Source organism: Larus michahellis, chromosome 8 (genome assembly GCF_964199755.1).
Source record: "Larus michahellis chromosome 8, bLarMic1.1, whole genome shotgun sequence".
NCBI classification, from domain to species: domain Eukaryota; kingdom Metazoa; phylum Chordata; class Aves; order Charadriiformes; family Laridae; genus Larus; species Larus michahellis.
The window spans coordinates 41,695,225-41,715,244 of record NC_133903.1 but is presented as its reverse complement, the minus strand read 5'-3'; the positions used below and the strand labels follow the sequence as shown (position 1 = coordinate 41,715,244).

The 20,020-nt window shown below is 35.0% G+C and overlaps 1 protein-coding gene across 8 annotated transcripts in view; it reads right to left on the bottom strand.

The window, feature by feature from the left end:
* Positions 1-468: 468 nt before the first annotated feature.
* The window catches only part of TTLL7 (tubulin tyrosine ligase like 7), a 74,353-nt gene continuing 54,801 nt past the window's right edge, over positions 469-20,020 (bottom strand). For 6 of the 8 annotated variants that reach the window (XM_074596811.1, XM_074596808.1, XM_074596815.1 and 3 more), the window contains 5 exons: positions 17,501-17,635; positions 15,650-15,730; positions 10,391-10,551; positions 5,859-6,032; positions 469-2,385 (listed from right to left, as the gene is read on the bottom strand). In XM_074596811.1, the coding sequence (XP_074452912.1) occupies positions 2,265-2,385; positions 5,859-6,032; positions 10,391-10,551; positions 15,650-15,730; positions 17,501-17,635 (672 nt within the window). In that variant the 3' untranslated portion in view covers positions 469-2,264. Of the gene's footprint in view, positions 2,386-5,393; positions 5,513-5,858; positions 6,033-10,390; positions 10,552-15,649; positions 15,731-17,500; positions 17,636-18,304; positions 19,687-20,020 lie in introns of those variants that run through there. The other 2 variants (XM_074596816.1, XM_074596817.1) reach the window with 2 other exon arrangements.

Genomic DNA, 20,020 nt, shown 5'->3' with positions numbered 1-20,020 from the left:
TGGCAGGGCAGTGTGGCATCGCGTTTATTGAAAGTATTGGTTCACACATTATAAGGAATACAGCAGCACTTTAGCAAAGGTTATCAGAAATATGAATATATTAAGTGACATCAGACGTAAACCAATCACCTGGTCCACTTTTGTACATGCTAAATATATTTTTCTTTCAGATCTGTCCACGCCACATAGGTATGGTTAGTAACCCTCGTTTTGCTGGCAGAGTGTTCTATACAGATTGACCTGTCCCAGCACTGGCTTCTGAGAACAGAGATCGTAATGTGGTTTAAAAGAAGAAAAGGAGAAAAAAAAAAAAAAAAAAGAAAAAAGGAGGAAAAAAAAAAAGAAAAAAGGAGGAAAAAAAAAAAAAGGCATGTGAACCTACTATCCTAAACTCTGAGCCTGGCAAGCTAAGCTGGTTTCATCCTTATAGCCAAAAGCAAAATATAATGGAAGCCTCCCCCAAGAAGACAGAATTTACAACTTTTATTAGGTCTTACAGATAACCATAGTATGATTTATCAGCAGTCACTGTATGGACCCAAAAGAGACACACAGTTAATGTGAACATACTATATTACTAAACTAGTATTACCAGAAAAATGAAGATGCCTTTACCAGATGAGAAGACCGCTTATACCTGGCTAATCTCAAGAGGTTTTTTTAGTTGTTTACAAATAGTCTTGTTCTCTTATATCCTGTAGTTCTAGAGCTGAGGCACTACAGCACAGGCATCAAAAATCTCACCAAAATTCCCAGTTTTATATATGCTATGACTAAAATTAAAAAAACAAACAAACAAACATACATTTCCAGACAACTTCAGTCTCAAATTTCCTAAGTCTCTTAAATTTGCCTTAGATCTCTGGATATCAAAAACCTCTAACATACTTGCTCCTGAGGATAATTAGCCCCCAAATTAATATTTTAAGTATACCTGAAATATATTGTTAATTTACAAACACTTTTCATGGTTACATGACTGGTAAGTAAACAAGTCTTTGGTAAATAATAACTACTCTGTCCTTTACTTAGTTAAAAAACTTACTTCATTTTTAAATCTAGATTAACTGGGTTTTTTAAATAATTGTTTCTCTAATGAATAAGGCTTGTATAGCACAATGCTGAGTGGGACGACTGGGTGTCTGTAGCAAAACCTGAATGACGTTTTCAGGTTACAAATCCTGGTAATTCTAGGTTCCTGCTCCGGCTCGTTGTCTTTTTGTGCCCTTCAGCCAGGCCCAGGAAGCTCAATCTGAATGAGAGCTTTCTAATGAATTAGATTTCCAGCATTTAAAGTTGTCAGCAATCTAGAAAATACTGTCCATGGCAAGGATACATTCTACAGTAGGTACTGGACTGTATGCTAATAACTACAACAAACCAAGCAGTTTAAGGTTGAAATAATAATTACAGCTGCAGTATTTCCTAAAAATGTCTGCTTTACCACTTGTGCAGTAAAACAGAAAAACTATCCACTATGCATGCTTGTGCGAGTTGGGGATGACTGCTTGCTCCCAAAGGAAACCTAAAGGCACAGGCCGTAGGTAACGTGAATGAAAATCGGGTGACAAACATTGGCTTCCATTTTATTACAAGAACCAATTAGAAACTGTATGCCTAAACTGATACTTTTAATGTTTGTGTACTACATGCCTTCACTTTGACTAAAAGATACTATACTGTGTCCTTCAAGAAAAATAGCAGCATTAAATAGATCTTGTAATTTCAGAGGAGATGTCTGCTTTAGGTTTGGCTTAGAGAGTTTTGGGGATTATTTTAAACATGTCCAAGAAATGATCAGATTATTTTCGATGACCGTTACAGTTATACTGTTCTACTACAGTTTTTTAATCATCTGCCTTGTTAAAGGATCAATTACATTTGAGACAATAAATAGTATACTTTACAATAAATAATATTTAAGTCAAAGTATTGTACTTACAAAATAATATAACACTGTAATAGGATCTTCAAGATCAATTCCATTTTACATATTCTGCAGCAAAAATAACATTTCTAGTAGGAAGGAATTACTTATAAACCTAGCAAGATCTACACATTCACATGTGTGTGTAAACAACTTAACAAGGTTTATTATGTTTCCAGAAAAGTTATGCTTTTACAGTAGGTTTTCAGCTAAATGTTATCATAATATGGTAGTAAATATATAACAGTGCTTATATTTAGCTCCATCACAAATTTTAATTTGAAAAAAAAAAAAAGAGTGCCATTATTTACAAATAACCAGCAACTTTCCTTCTGCTTCACAAGTGACTGTATCTGTGTGTGAACAAAACGTTAGGGCGAGGCATTCCAGATGAACCACAGCTAAGGTTGGATGAGGATGATTTCATGATGAACAGTGAAGGTCCTGGCAATAAATACCTAGAAAGGATATGAAAGATATAGCAGAGTTTACAGGCAAAGTGACATTCAAGAGCAAAAGAATTAGCTGCTCATGCGCCATACCTTAAAATCGTCATATGCAAGAAATTATGTACAATAAATACTATTTAGAAAACATACAGGGCATTAAGCACTAGCTAACTCAGGAAACGGATCTAAAATCAGAGAAACTCTTAGCAAAATTTTAAGATGATGTATGAGGATTAAACATCTTTCCAGTCCTTTATGTTTAAAGCAAGCAGATAGATAAAACAAATACATCTTGTGTAGCACTACTACCAAAAATGAATACTTAACCCATTGTTCTCTGTTATTATAGTACTATTTATTCAACTTAAGCTGGGTAAAAACTGCAACTGATGTTTATAAAAAGTTAGGTTGTAAAAAAAAAAAAAGTCGATTAGGGAAAAAACAGGGATTTTCAGCTTTGGTTTCCAGCTCCAATTCTGTAAAAATAGACACGCTACCATCACTGCTCTAGTAAAGCAAGAAACAATGACGCTGCAATCTAGTAAGACACATCAGTGACTATTTACCTTTTAAATTCAGGCAACTATATAGCCTGTATTTTATGTAAACTAGAAACAATAATTTATGATATGCCTAATACTTATTCTTAAATCTTTTCATGTTATCATTTCCTAATAGTTAATTGCAGAAATCATTAGATGAGCACAGTAAGTGTACAAAAATAACATCCACGGTAAATCAGAATTTCATAATGAATTATGTCAATGTTAAGATGGATTAACACAACACATTGTATAAAGTATTGCTTAAAAATTGTTGCATCATTCTAGTGAATCATATTGATTAATGATGAATAAGTTAAAAGACTAATCCTAGTAATCACGTGGATAGAAACAGCATCACACTGTCAATGGGGACAATCTATATAGGGGATACACGGGGTTTGTTTAAGCTCTGAGAAAAGCTGTTATTATAAAAATATTATCACCAATACATTTTTTAAACAATTTGCAAAAAAATAAAGTCTGATTTGTAACGGGTTGGTGGTGAGCTTTACAGTTCACTACGTCACCAGACTGAGTCCTACCTTTGCTTGACGATACAGTAAAAAACTCTAATGCTTCCCAGAGAATATGCCATGTAATAGATAAAATTATTTTGCAAACTGTAAGGATCTAGCAGTAGATGGTATTTTTTTTAAATTTTGTAACACAGGCAAATTTATCAAAATAGGAAAAGTCTGACTTTTTACAGATTTTAGCTATTATTTTAAAGAGATTTTGGTATAGTTTTTGAGCTCCCCCTATTGTTTTCTTTACACTTTTAATTTTGTGAGGAAAAAGTGACCATTTAGACTAATACTCCTATTTATTCTCTTCATGACATATAGTGGATTTACAGTTAGGAGATGGGATTGAGAACAAATTTTAAAAGTGGAAATAGAACTTTGTGGGAGTTTTCATTATCTTTTCTCTCTCCCTGTACAAATAAATTTTCCCAGCTAAAGAGGTATCTATTTGTAATCTTTGAAAGCTTTAGTTTCACAAACATTTGCTTCATAAACAAAAAAAACCCCAAAAATTGGTTTGTGCTCAGAGAAAAACAAAGTTCTTCAAATTAGATTTCATAAAGTCTTGAAAAAATTGACTTCTTGTAGATTTATTAAATCATACTCTGATCTCTTCTTGCACTTCACACAGTTTTACCAAGAGTCAATAAAACTCAAACAATATTATTAGTGGTGCAGATACTTATATCGTTTAAAAACAGAAACCTGGATGAAAAGTGAAACAGTATTGTGGTTCTCCCATTTCTAGGAAAACAGTTCATTACCTTACAACTGTGGTGCACAATGGGCAAGAGCTTTTATTTCCATATGTATCTTTAATTTCACAAATTCAGAATATCATGGGTAACTAGCACATTGCTGTACCCACAGTACAGATGTAACATTTGTGGAGATTAATATAAAAACTGTAATTTTAATCAATCATCAGAGTTGTCATGACACTTCACGGCTGAAGACATACTGATATGTAGGATATAGAGGGCTTAGATTCCTCCAGCCTGTGAAATTTATGAATAAACTTCCATTCAGTGTCTAAAGAACCACAGAAACTGGAGATGAGAAAGTTCTATTGGACCATCCCTTTCACTGGTTTCCAAATACAAGCCTGTTAGCTGCAGTCCATTAGAGTAATCCGATCAGTTCAAATAGTTTGTGGTTGGTCATGATGCAAAATTTTCTGCGGTATTAACAGCAAAGGCAATAAAAACTTCAAGGTTGAAGATTTTCTAGTCTTAGCTAATCCAAATGACTTTACCATACTCCTGCTATAGCTCAGTAGATGTTAATATTGAATATGATTTGTTTTGTGGCTAACATACTTATACTTTTGCTGTGACCAAATGACTTCAGTTTCTGGTTGGTTTAAAATTATGTTAGAGTGCCTTAAGATCCATATGACAATAATAAATGGGTTCAGTGTATCAAATAACTAGTCTGAGATACAGCAAGTAAACAATTAAGTCATAAAATAAATTTAACAGATAATATATCAAAGGCTTGCTTTTCACGTAATATTTAACTCATAAAGCCCTTCTATGAAATAATGTCTGTAAAGTGTTTTATATAAGCAAAGTATTTGTAAGTTTATATACATAATAATTCAAATTGTCATTATGGATAGAATTTGGAACCTAAATAATTTGAAACTTACATTTAATTCTCCACCTCCGACTGTTAAATTGCAGATCACTGAATCCCACAGTTGGAGCATTTTCAGTAATACCTACACTGACAATACTATAACCCCTCTTGTATCCAGTTGGAGAACTAAACCAGCCAATGGAGAATCGGGTAAGTGCCAAATAATTTTTTTACTATATGATGCTGTTTTGCAAGGTTTGAAAATATATTTGTGCTCTGTAAAATGAAATAATAAAGCTTTCAATCTGTAGGTTTTGGAGATCAACTTTGCAAAACTGTGCAATACAGTAAATCAGATGGCACTTACCTGACCCTTGGCTGGAGCTGTGCCCCTATCGCATCCCACTGCGAATGTGAAGCCAGAAGTATCATACATGTTAGGATACCTCTAAGAATGCAAATCTGGAATCAGTGACTTTGAGGGATCTGAGAAGGGGAAGAAAGGAAATTTTCAGTTCACTTTATGGAAAGCCTTTGCTGCAGCTACTTGGGCAGTAGGCAATCTAGACTTCAATAAGTGTAGCTTCACACAAAATGTGTGTATCAAGTCTTCTTTTAGTAGCACTTCATGAGTGGGGTAAAGAGATTAGAATGGTAGAAACTCAGGATCAAGGGAAATGTTGGGTGGTTTGCCTTTTTTTTTCTTTTTTTAAAACATAGTGAACTAGGCTTAAAAAGAAGTGTAGTGGTAGCAACACAGACTAAAACCTGTTCCAGTATTATCCTTTATACTTTGAATTATAATGTAGGAAGAGAATATTGAAATGTATACCTTGTATCATCCCAGTGGGGGCTAATCCCAGTTGGGGATCCTCTTGAATCTGATGAATGTTTATAAACCACGAGCAGGCAGTGTTTACAAAGCTGTACTACTCGTTGGCAACACTGGAGTTGCTCAGGAGTCACCACCTCTGTGCTTTTACTGAGTATGGTTTCCCAAGAGCTCCTGTTACAGAAAAAGACACAACTTCATTTTTTCTATCACAAACTGCAATCTGAGAGCTCTACTGCTTTATATCAGATTTAACAATAGAGGAACAAGAGAAAAAGCACGACCTTGCCTATTTACAGGAAAGGTCTATACTATTTAACACAAATGCTGGCAAATGCTGAGTCCAAAATACAAATTAAGAAGTTAATCTTCATATGTGAAATGTCCACAGCCTTTTTTCACTTGGTTTGCTCCCTAAAGCGTTTATAGGGACATTACTTAGGTTTAGCACATAATGATTTACTGTCGCACAACAGTATATGTGTCTTACAACAGGAATAACAAAAAACACTTGTTATTTTTAACAGGCTACCACCTGAATGAGAATGTGATGAGATATTAGAAAGGATTTGATAAAAGTTATAAATTATTTCAAAATGTCTACACAGCATAATGATGCTCTTCTTCTAATTTAAGTACATGATACTAAGAAACAAACACGAAATTAATTTACAGGAGATTAGTATGTGCTCTGCTTCCTTATCCAAACAATCACATGAGAAGAGTTTCTCAGTTTAGTCATTCAAATACTACTTATTATTCCATCTGGTCATATGGGGTTGCTCTTCTACAATTAAGTGCAACTTGCAGAGCGTATCTATAGAGGCATTTATTTTTGAAATGTGGACCATCATGCTTTTGTTTTCTTAAAAAGCCATTTCTCTTTCCAAAAAAAAAAAAAAAAAAACCCACACCAAAAAGAATCCCTACCATACCAATATAAATCAGGTATGTTTTACCACAAACGACAACAATAGCTCTTTGCATTCACCTCAACACTCCTGTTTGTGCAAAATTCTGACCAGATTATAGATCATTACATCTGTTTTAAAGGCAACATGGCCTCTGTGAAGCCTTTTTTTTGGTCAAAACATTATCCAATAGCACAGATGGTTTGTAAGCTTGAGGTTTTTTGTTTGTTTATGAGAGCAGAACTTCATAGAGTGAGGAAAATTTGCTGCATCTGGCTTCAACACAGCATCCAGGATGCTTTAGCCTTGTCTACCGAGATCAGCAATAGATTTCACAGCCCTGGTGTGGGAAGTTTGTCCTTAAAACGACATCAAAGAACATGCAAGCTCACTTTTGCCTAGTGAGATTTTTAAATTTACTCTGTATTAGGATGGAATTACAAACATTAACGACTAAAAGATAAGTTGTATATGTATAGCTCGCTTATTTTTCAGCCTGGCTCCTCAGTCTAGATGACATGTTCCAGCTGAAACTGTTCAGTCCTACTGGCTTTCCACTGCACACATAATTTTCATGTGACACAAGCATTTCTCCTTAATTATTATCCATATAATGACTTTTTTAGAAATATTGTTTATAAGGCATCTTTCATTTCATAAAAAGAATAATTCTGTTAATTGAAAAGCTACTATTTTCTTTAATATATTTTTCTCAATATTGTTTCCTGTCTGGGAACTTTCCACATGTATTTTTACATGGAAATTAATCTATTGTCTTCATTCTTTCCTCATGAAGTCATATGATGGCTGGTAGAAAGCAGCAACACGAAGTTCTAAGTATTACATTCATTCAACAGATTCACAGTACTACACATAATTATATTCTAATTCAATCCATAAATCTCCAAAATCCTGTGGAAGAAACTCTCCTGATAAATTCCTTAAGTTCTGGGCCTGGAGGTCTGTCATCACTTTCCTACAGTTCGGAGGGATTTTATCAGTGAAGAATAATATGTGGTCTGCTGTAACCATGGCTGATTATGAACATAGTGGTATACCGTTACCCTAATAACAAAGATTGCGATTTGGAAACATATATGTGAATTTGAATGAGCTTTGATATAAATGTGCTTGTGCAACGTCCTCCATGTGCTACACAGATTCAGTTCATACTCCATTATACTGCAGTCAGCAGGGATCAGCGTACTGTTACCTAAGGAAGCTTTATTTGTTATGCTGTAACTTTAGTTTCCATACATTAGTAAGAAATCATGGAGTCCTCACCAGATCCAGAACAAAGTATAATGCTTGATTGTGCAATATTGTCAATTATGTGTTATTCTTTTTATAACCATCTTGAAGTCAGCTGGTTCTAACAGTTTTCTCTTATTATTTTTAATTGTTATTTTTAATTTTTAAAACAACTGTACCTTTACATCATGGTTATTTCACTGAAGTTTTCTTTGATTCATTGTTCATTCTTTTTGCTAAAATAGCATATGCCTAGCAGAGATCTAACCAGCAAGAGAAAACCTTAAGGCTATTAGCTCTGCTCTTCTCCCAAGACACGTATCTTACAAATAGTCAAAGTTCTATAGTCCTTAATATATTATCACACACTCATGTTGTTTCCAAATTAGCACATGAATACCCCTCCTGACATGTTTCTCCAAACTCTACGCATGCCCTATGTTTATTCCAATCTGTTCTTTAAAATGGCACAGCAAACTGTAAGAAAAAGGGACGAAAAGTTGGCCTCTGCTACCGAAGTGCTGTACATGGGATCCCATGGATGTTGTGGATTACACGGCAAGAAGGATGCTTGTAACTGAATGAACAACATACTGGGAAGATTCAAACAGCCTTTCTGTATTCTTCTGTGAATTATGTTTTAAGTACATTACATGCAGAGTGATCTCTTCACGTACTGGATATTTGTATATTACTTTTACAGTATTTTTAGAATCTTTTACATAGCAACTCCTCTTACAAGGAATTGAATCTTTGTCAAAGAATGTAACTCCACTTTTCAGTCAGCTGACTCTTGTTCTGCACAAATAATATTATTGCTATATGAGAAATCCTGCTCTTCATTGAACTCTTCTGCTGGCTCAAAAATCTTCTCCTGAGCCAAGTGAGCGGCAGAGTTGTTCAAAAGTTTTGAAATCCAAAACAAAAATTTTCATGCACATTAGAAGATTTTCACACTAAAAGTAAAATTCAAAATAATAACAGCATTATAAAAAGGGAAGGTAATTATAATATTTTATGACAACAAAAATTGACCTTGGACTCAAGACTTCACACACCTCTGCTGGCATGGAGGGACCCTGCAGCTGCTGAGGATTAGACAAATGTTTCAGGTTGGAAACACAGAAATCTTTTCTCACCCTACCTCAGCTTTTGGAGTGCACTGCATACCCCTTAGCTACCTCTAGCAAATCTTAAGTCTGACATTATCTGCATATTCCCATGGCCCGTCTCAGTGAAAAAAACGCAGGCTCCTAATGGCTTGCACAATAACAAGCCTTCAGCAATGAGAAGATAGCGGTAAAAAAGCCCAAAAAAATGATGACCTATTTTGGATACTCTCAGATCCCTCTTCTTGTTACCCGTTTTGTTGGGAAACAATAACTAGTGCATTATGTACATTCTCTACATATGACAAATGTGAAGAACATACTGACCTGATTCCTATGTACATACAATATCCATCAACATACTATTGTGTTTGTTGTAGCTCATTTTCAAGAAATTTCTTAGAACACCTTATGCAAGCTAATCAAAGCCCCTTCCATTCTTTATACATTGTGTATAGTTACAGATAAAATGTCTTATTGTATGCAATGTATTTCATATTTAAACATTTGTATTCTTATTTTATGAAGAAATTTGGCGGGTGGAGGGATTATTTTATACCTATGATATGATCCTCCAAACCTATCCTTACATGAATGCCTTTGATTTCAGCAATGTAGATTCTGAAGTGTAGAACACTGAGCTTTCAATATATGGCCTGATCTGTTTTTCCCCATAGACAACTTGTATTTGCTAACCAAACCAAAAACATCTGCTTACCTCAGCGTGGACATTTTCTATTCTGCATATACTTAAATTCCCACCAGTGTAGGAAACAGCAAATGTAATCAAGCACAGAAATTCAAACTCATTATTTGTAAATCACAGAACTGACATTGCATTTGGCGTGAGATGTCAGCTGCACTTGTGACTGAATTCTTCTCTTTTATAAGTCTGGGGCTCAGATAAATATGACAATGATTTCTGTTGATGGTAAATCCACATGTGACACTTACAGTGGTCTGGCCTCAAAATTGTGCATCATGCAATGAAAGAGTTGGCCTAAAGCTCAGATATTTTGAAAATTAGATTTTTTTCCTTAGATTATTATATTTGTAAATATATTGCTAAATGTCTGATTCCATTACTGAAATGGTTGGCCTAGATTATTACATTTGTAATTATACTGTATCTTTAGATGGTTTTAATACAAGTTCAATGTATTACAGCATTCTCTTGAATGAAAATGAGCAACAAAGTACGCTAGAATTGATTGTAATTGTGAAGTTATTAAGAAAACTGAGATAAGAAAAACAGGCTTACCCTGAATTACAGAAACAGTTCCACAGACCTTGACCATGGCTCCAAAGTAACCGATTAAATACACGGTTAAAGAGACGGTACAGATGTAAATTTTCAATGTCTGGAGCCTTCCAGACACGCTGTAGAACTGCACGAACACTTGTCTTGACTATATCCAAAACCTAGGAGAGGGTATTCCAAGGAAATCAAAGCAAAGGCATATTGCAAAACCTAAAACCAACTGTTCGCTGATTCACTGAACACACACACAAACACACACACACAGATGACTGCATAGCTATAAATTCCCACAGATGTCTATGTTTCATTTCTGCACATTCATCAGCAAACTTTTATGATATGCTTTTTCTGTCAATAACATTTTGCAAAGCCAAATCAAAATATTTTATTTTTATTACAGAAAAGTTAATTTCTATTCTTTTCAGCCTGTTCAATACTAGCTTGTTTAAAAGACAAAAAGAGTTTAAAAAGAAACAAAATGGACACAATTACAGACTAGAAGCAACATAGTTAACAACCCAAATATTACATATTTGAAGATTACGTCTTCTTCTTTTCTCACTCCCTTTTAAAATATCATCTATTTTATAAAGAACTAAAACGTTCTGAAACAAACTGCTTTGGGTTTAATATCCGTTTAAGCTCAGTGTTACCCTAGATCAAACCAGTTTAGGTTACCTTTCATGCAGGAAACAGTGTAGTGAAATCAAGAAGTAAGAAAATAATCAATAAGATATTTAAAATGGCAATGTTTATAGAAATGCAACAGATTTATTAAATACGGACTACATTGTAAAATCTACACTGTAAAATCTATCCTAAAAAAAAAAAATAATCTGTCCTATGGTGCTGTAACTATTAACAAAAAAGTCAGTTAAATCAACATGATTTCCTGTAAAGGAGACACCCTTACTGTCTCTTTCACAAAACAGCATCTTCCAAAAAACTGTTCAGACTCAAGTGGGTGGTGAACCGATGGAGGTATTCACTTATTTGTTATGAGATGTTGCAAATTCTAAGATTTAGAAGGTACAATACTTGCTCAGGAAACTTTCAGAAGTGCGTGACAAACTGATTCACGCGGCTAAACATCTGACTCTCAAAAGGTGAAGGGGATTTAGTGAAACAGTAAAGTACGGAAGCATGGTACGGAACTTCGATTTTCTGGTCCTGCACAACAAACTGTTGTTCGTAAATAATCTGAGTAGACATGATGAAGGAAACAAAGCATAAACAAAATGCTTGCAATAGCACAATGGAGCTGTGTAGTAAAGAGAAATGCTTAACGCGCAGAAAATATATGGATGCCTAATAATGACAACTTCAATAAAATACGTTATTTAAGCTGTTTTTTGAAGACCTAGAATTAGCCTGCACGCATAGGTCTTTTGCTAATTCCCTGCACATATGCACCTAGTGTGAATGCATTGCTCTCCTCTCTGTTGGGAATCTTTATGAATGCAGGTATCTAACACACTAAACCCACACCTGTGGTCTCTTCCTCCCCAAGAGTGAGATAAAAAGAGTAGTAAATTATAACCTAAGGATGCTGATCTTGTTTAGTGTCTGCAGGAGCTAAATGCAGGTTTTGGACTGCCCCACGCTTGTGGAACGGGTCCAGATTTTCAGACATCCTCTTAGCAGCATAGCCTACTGTCTTAATGCTTCTCTAGCAGCCTTTTCCTCATGCCTCGCCTCATTAAGGCTTTCCCACACAATGGCCAGTAGCTGTGACTGTATGCACCCATTTGAACCAACTAAGTCCCTAAATTACATAAAGGATCAACCATACCTTTCTTTGCGATGTTACACTGACTAATAGTAATTTATCTCCTTGGGTAAAACAGAACAATTCCACCCCATGTAGATTCTCTCACTAGTCCAAAAAGACACGGACTAAGAACTATGATACCAATGTAGAGCTTTTACTTTTACTTTTACTTTAGCACCTGGAGTTGAAGAAAACTATGGATCGAATCTTGCATCTTAGAGCAGCTGCAGACTGCCTGGTACTCCAGAAAAAAAAACTTTCTTCCTGTTTCTACTGTGTTGATATTGCCAATATGCCAGAGGGGAAAACACCCCAGTTAAATGTTCTCAATTTGCAAACACGGCCTCAATCATCCATTTAAGAAAAGAGACAATGCATTGCACAAGAGCTGGAACTTCATGAAACCTACATCCCCATTTTCCTAAGTTAATTTCCCTAGATTGCCTTCATCTTTCTGTTTACTTTAATTTACATCACTTACTTTAACATAACCAATTATCTAGGTGTAACAGAATAAGAGTTTATGAAAGAGAGTATTCAAAACAAGATGTACAGACCCTCTGGTAACCATCAAAACACTTTTAAAGAAATTATGTAAAGTGATGTAACACAAGACAGTCACAACTCCTCCCATAGAAAAGTCTCTTTTTCCTAAAAGTCTTGGGAGACTAAATTTTATTTTAGCATGTATCGATTTCATCAGTTTACTCTCAACTTGCTTCTAAATGACTCCTGTGCCTCTGCTGTAATGCCGGAATATTAGACACTAAGAATATGAGCAGGAGTTTAATTTTTCTACATCATATTGGATAATTCTTAAGAAAATATACCTGTCAGAGATGAACATTGTGAAATCTAGTACATTGCCCAGGTATTTTCTTCTCATGTTTTAGAACTTCCGAGTAAGTATAGTGAAGGGGACTGAGTTTCTGGTTTGTATTTCACAAAGTTGCAGAAGGTACCTTTGAGACAGATTCCTTACTTGCATAAATATTCTCCACCTTGAGCTTACTTCTCTTTTACCCACCCCATTGGAATATAAAACATACTTCTTTCAAATCAACAAAAGCTTACACGTTTGGCAGTCCTCAGCTGCAATGTCATTGTCAAAGTTAATCCGTTTTTATAAACTACCCTTCTAAGAATAACTGCCTGATTGCTTGAAGGGATTGGGGTTAAAAGCAGTTTAAAAAAAAAGAAAAAAAGGCAAATCATTTCCAGTGCAAGCAAAGATGAAAGGTCCCACTAGTGCTTCAGGAATTATAAGTCTCCTAAGTTGTAAAAGATGTCCTCACAAGAAAAGCAAAGAAATCCACATTTCTGTTTGCGCAGTTTTTGCTAGTAATGACTTGGCGTATCAACCTGTATCATCCTGACTTTGTACACGTGCCCTTGGTTTGACATGACTCAGTCAAAGGACAGAACCACCCTTATACAGTTTAGGCTTTCTGAAATAACGCTTACAGGAGAAAATTCTGAATAGATTGCAAATAAAATAAAAACAGAAAAACCTAGAGAGTCACAGGTATATTAAGCCAGATGTCCAAACGGAGCTTAGGAAGGGCATTGAAGAATGTATAGTAAACAGCCTCAGTCCCTCAAAGAGTAGATATATTATTCTCCCTGTGGCAACTCCTTCCCATAGCTTTGGGGAATGACGTATGGGGAAGGGTTTAAAAGAGACACCTTAACCACTCCTGTGTGAAAGCCTTGTATCTCAGTTGCAACGGTGGGCCCAATCTGGTGACTTCTTTCCACACTGGTGGCGTCATAGATTAAAGAAAGCAATTCCAGCAACACGTCCCTCACCAGTTTCAACTGTCCAAAAGACTCCTGCTGAGAAAACGTGATCTCCATTGCAGCAGCAGTGTGAATTTTGGGCCCTGTTATCTATGTATATGTGCATCTATCTATCCCTCTCTCCCTCCCTCCTAGCAGCTCTTCCTCCATATCAGCACTTTCTACAAGCCCCCACTAAGACTCTCTCTGGTTTTGGGCAAGAGGCTACAGCTGCCATGTGGACACAACAGAAAAGACCTGTGTGCATGTATATTGGGATTGCAGCATTCTTTCCTGTAATTAAAAAGAAACACAGGATCATTCTAAGCAAAGAACTATTCAGCAGAACAGCTGCAGATATCAAACAAAAAATCACACAATCTCAGCCAATGAGGTTAGCTCCTTTACTGATTCCTGTCAATGGCACAAGAAATAATTGTGCTAAATAGATCTATACTGCCATTTAACATAGTTTAAGAGAATTCTGATTAAGTTATAGGCTCCTATATTTCCAAGTTCTTCAGTTTGTCGTGTCTAATTTTGTTTTAGAAAGCTGTGTGGACGCATATTACGTGTAACATCTAAACTTAACGTGACCAGTCAAATACATTTCTATCATATGACATCACATTAAATGGACATGTTTTCTCTGTCCAGTATGAAAATACAAGCATTTAATGCAATATTCCATAAAATACAATTTGAAAGACTGAGGATCATACTGCTCATGTTATAAAGAGTAATTTGAGATGAGGATCCGAAATTGTTCTTCCATTCTTCTGTAACAATCTACCAACCTTTTCCAATTATAATATTTATCATGTACGTAGCATTTTAAGTTACTTTCTTTTATGGTCTATAAAAGTAGATTGTGAAACTGAGACACACAGAGATTAAATGCCTGGAACTGATATGCTAATCCACATAATGTATCGGTGACTGAGGCAGAGAAAAAACCCAAAATACTGCTTTAGGGGCACCAAAGTATTAGTAATAGATATAATTTCTGCTACATTAAGTAAAATAAATATTACACTGGGAAAATGATTTTGACTGACATGTGACATACAGATATGACTGACATACTACAGTATGTCAGTTTTTAAACAGATTGAAAACTCTGTAGATGCTATGCACAACAGTAGCTCCTAGATAGCAGACGAGTGAAGACAGAATGATAAACAAGTATCATTAGTCCTTTGCAAGACTAAACCAGTTAGTTGAACACTTTAACAATGTCAATAATCTTTGCTTGGCAAGTCTATTTTTTATTCAGCATGATCTGTTGTAACACTGTGGGTCAAAGACTCAAATAACCAAATGCAATATCACTACCTCTAATGGAATTTTAATATGCCTGGTCAGAAACTGCTGACTGGTTTATCCCTTATCAATCAAATCTGCTGAATCAATACACTTCTAAGAATGTTTGCCAAAAATTAGGTATGTAAGCACTAATGATTTGCTTTTCTTTCAGCAGATTAATTTTTTTTTAAATTGTTCTTGAAATCATATTCCAGGATAATTATGCTTGTCTAAATATGAAGCAACATCACTTTCTGCAATGAAATCAATTCATATATATTTTAGCATTAATAGCCAGTATTTTAGCATCTCAGGTCACTCCCGGCTACTGCTAAACACCAGTAGAAACACTGCTATGCATCTACTTCAGATGATCTTCAGAAAATGAAATATACGTCACTTACTTTTCGTTGCTTTACAGAATCCAGTTTTACCAACCAATAGGATGCCACTTTTGTTTTATGATACTTCCAATTGTCCATAATCTGGAGTCATTGCAAAACACAAGATAAAAGAAATACACATAAAACCAACTGAAATCTGGCATTTCATTCATGGGCATTCCTAATGCTACAAAGTGTGAGCATCTAAAAGACCTCTGTGAAAAGAACTTTTCTCTAAAAGTAGAAAAATATTTGCAAATTTATATGGGGGGAACGTTTGCAAAGACTTGTGCAACCTTTCAGTTTAATCCTGCCCTCTTTTCCAGCTGATTCTGACAGTCATACACTACAAAGCAGGTAGAAACTTGTCTTGACTGACTCAGCTAGGATTCCTTGAGCACAGCAGTACATTCAATAATGTATGACTATTAATCTATTTAAATCGTGAGCTTTTTGCTGCATCGAGGACATTAGACATATCTTGAAAACATCCTTTCTATAAATGATCATATATGAACTGCAATACTCTCCTTTTATGACGTTTAAGTACTATCAAAATAGCTAGAGCTGTGAACGTACATTTTTATTTTCACTTTGTTATTCTATCTTTCTATTCTATTCCAGATCTATATCAAGTTTTTCCTCACGGACAACTAGTATACCACTACTTCTTTCCTTCCATAATGAAATACTGTATCTCATCAGAAACTATTTAAGGCCAAACAAATTTATAACAGAATTCTGCAATAAGGAAATGCACTTATAACCGCACCAGCATTGCATGAGAAAGCACCACTAGATGGAGTGCATGCATGTACACACACTCCCATACGTACATAAATGCACACACACTCTCAATATGTCCAAATGAGAAAATGTAACGAAGCATTTTATTTCTGATTCTAAGATGAGAAACTAAATATGCTACTTATGTCCAGAGTCACCCAAATCAACCATCATTACAGGACAATTCCTTTCCACCGTGATGCAGTCGCACAGATCACTAAAGACATAATCAGCATTTTGAAAGCTTGCAGAGGAAAGGACATTTCCGACCGGATAGTGAATGAGATTAATTCTAACACACCGTGGACTGTGCTTACTACATCACAGTTCAGGTGTTAACTGAAATTACTAGATCCCTCCATATCTCTACTAGACTGAGAGAAGAACTTCTATCTTCTTTTTTTTTCTTTTCCCAAGATGACGTTAGTTTCTTTGCACTAGCCATTTAAAAGGGATTCATATACCATGTATTTTCTGGTTCTGTATCTGAATATTAGGTGTTGCCTTTTAATTGCCCTTTAGATCGGGCATTGTTTCACATGTCTTTGATACCACAGGATGAGGCTCAGGACAATGTGGGATGTAATAAAGAGTAAGCTGGCACACTAGAAAAGCCAAAAAGAGTGTGGCTGGTGTTCTTTATGACTAGCAAAATTCCAGTTTGTCTTGCAGCATACCATTCTGAGTTCTCCCGTATGCCTACTCAAGAGCAAGTTAAACATGTCAGGATCCGTACTAACAATATCAGATGAAATATAAACAGTTAATGAATTGTAACATTCTTTTTAGCTTACTTAAAAGTTTGAACTTTCTCCACAATGAAAAACTGAATTTTCCTAACCTTCCTGATTGCCTCTCATATATTTTATAAAGACATAGGAACCTTTTCAGTGCTACTCTCTTACGGTCAGAAAGTATGCAAAGTTCCAAGCTTTTGAAATCTTTTGAATTACCCTGAGTTATGGAAGTTTTAAGGCCACAGGAGCTCATGAATCATAAATTGAGCTTTCTACTTCCCTTCATTTTAGTGGCTTAAACGGTAAGTGCCTAGCCTTTAATTCTTCTTTCTTATTTATAGATACTTACATCTTCTATAATTAATTCTGATTCTTCATCTGTTTTTCCTGGGAACTTCATTCTCATGTCATTGATAATGAGAAGAGTCTCTTTTGTCAAAGCAACTTCTTGCTCCTTTGTTTTCTGTTGCAGCAAGGACTCACTCTAAACATCAATGTGAAGCAGAGGAAAAATTTCAGGAGTGTCATTAGATCACATTACAAAGATGTTCCCTCGACAAAAATAAATTCTAAATAGGGTGGCATAAAATATATTATTAAATTCTGTAGACATAATATCTAATACGTAACTAATATGCACATATATGCCTTATGTACACTAACACATCACCATTACTTATAGTTGTCAAGAAATTCAAGAAAAACAGTTCAAACGTAAGTCTGTCTGAAACAAAACCAACAAATACATATTCGATATTTATGATGCCCTCCATTTAAAATCTAAATTTGAAATTTAGATAACAGACCTTGAATTTTAATTCAACATAATGAAAAGAAATTATTAGTCATAAAAAACTTCCTTTCGGTTCTTCACTGCAACAATTTAACAGAAACTGCCAATTACATGTCATTGTGCCGGGATTTCAGGAAGCCTCAAAAAGTAAGGACGCTTTGCTCCCACTCTGATCAGTGGGGGTTCTGACAGTGTCTTTGATTGTCCACGATTTTGTTTAAAATCTCAGTGCTTTTTACACCAACATCAACTTGAACCCCTAGTGTCTGTGGAGGACCATCTCTGGAGGGTTTTGGGGTTTTCTTTAAATCAGAATTGTTTCTGGTGCTCTTTCTTTTGCTTATTTTTGTGTTTGGAAGATTAAGCAGGCTTAATTTTGTTTTTTTCAAGAGCGAAACTGAATATTTTTAGGTATTTCTAAATCTTAGTATTTTCTAAGAACTACAATAATTACTTAAGGATATTTTTGCTTAAGTAAGTGATAAATATTTTCAAGCATAACAAAATATTTTGCTACCTGATATATAATAATATGGCTGAAATAATAAGATAGCAAGTATCTCCAAACCCACTTTTGTTTGTAACTGCTATAATAATGCGTATATAATTCCCAACGGTAAATGACTTATTCCACTTAGTTTCCATATCTTTAGTACATTTAGATCTCAGCAGCCTCCAAAAATGGCAATGTACTGCTCTTTTCTTTCCCAAAGGACAGATAAACTAATACTTTATCGCGCACAAATGATTTCTTCTTAGTAAGTTACAGTTTATCAATTTAAATTTTCTTCTAGCAGTAATATATAGTATATTATTCTTAGTTGCAAAAATAATTATGAACAGAGTTCCATTCACAATACAGTGCTAAATTATGAGTAGTTCTTATCCATTCTGTAAGTAATTTTATTCACATTATTTTAAGAAGCATGACCTAAGCTCTATCACCCAACATAATTGTTCTGCACATCAAGATCATTTCTCTGGTGGAGCTTTCTCAATGAAAAACAGAGTATGGTTTCTTACTAATGTTAATTTAAGTGAGTAGCCCATTTTTAATGTCAGATGGTAAGAGACTGTTTTTAATCTTTCAGTAATTTGTATTTGATATAGAGTTAATGTGAATAGAAAAATCTATATTAGCCCTGTCTCATTAAACTCTCAGAGTACATCTTGATGATAAAAGGGTACTTTTTAAACTTGAGATAGCTAATGTGATAAAAAATACCTTTAACACGTTGTGTTGAAGACACAATCTTAATGTCTTTCCAATTCTATTAGCTGACTTTAAAGATGGAAAACCATGTTAAGGAGTATTTCACAAGATTTCAGCACACAATTTTAAAAGGATCCTTTTTCATCATTTAGACAAAGCCTCACAGGCAAAACAGACAATGAGCATTCTACTGGATAAAAATGATGATTAGAGATAGTAAATACTATGAAGCCAGTTCATTAGCATTACAAAAGGATTTCTCACAATCAAAGCTCACCACAATAGAGAAAGGCCGCAAATATAGTTTTGCCCCATCTCCAGGTGAATTATTTGGGTGATGAAATATACAGGTTAGGTACCAAAGCACGAATGGAAAAACACTGGCACCAACACTGAATACAATACTGAATGAGGCTGGGGACTGATCCCAGCAAACACTGCCCAGGGATAAGCGGATATGTGATCCACCGTGCAAACACAGAAGAAGAAGTGCCTGGGTTGCGAAGAAGATGCCAAAGAAGATGGCAGTCTAGTCACAAAAGGAAAAAAATGTATGGCTCAGAAGTACATCGTGAAATTACAACTAACCACACAAATTCTAAACAGCTAAACGTGTTTAATCTGATCTATTTATTCTATTAATCGTTTGGTTAGACCACCTGAGTCTAAATGTTTGTCTGTCCCAGGGACAGGCTTCAAAAGGAAAGAAGTTTCATCTTCACTTTAAAAAAAAAAAAAAAAAGATGGCTGGAAGTAGAACTCTGCTGCAGTGGTATAGTGTATGCCACTCAGGTACACTAGGTTGAAAATGAATTACATCTTCCTCTACAATGGACACCCATACAAAGTCTTACTAATGTTTT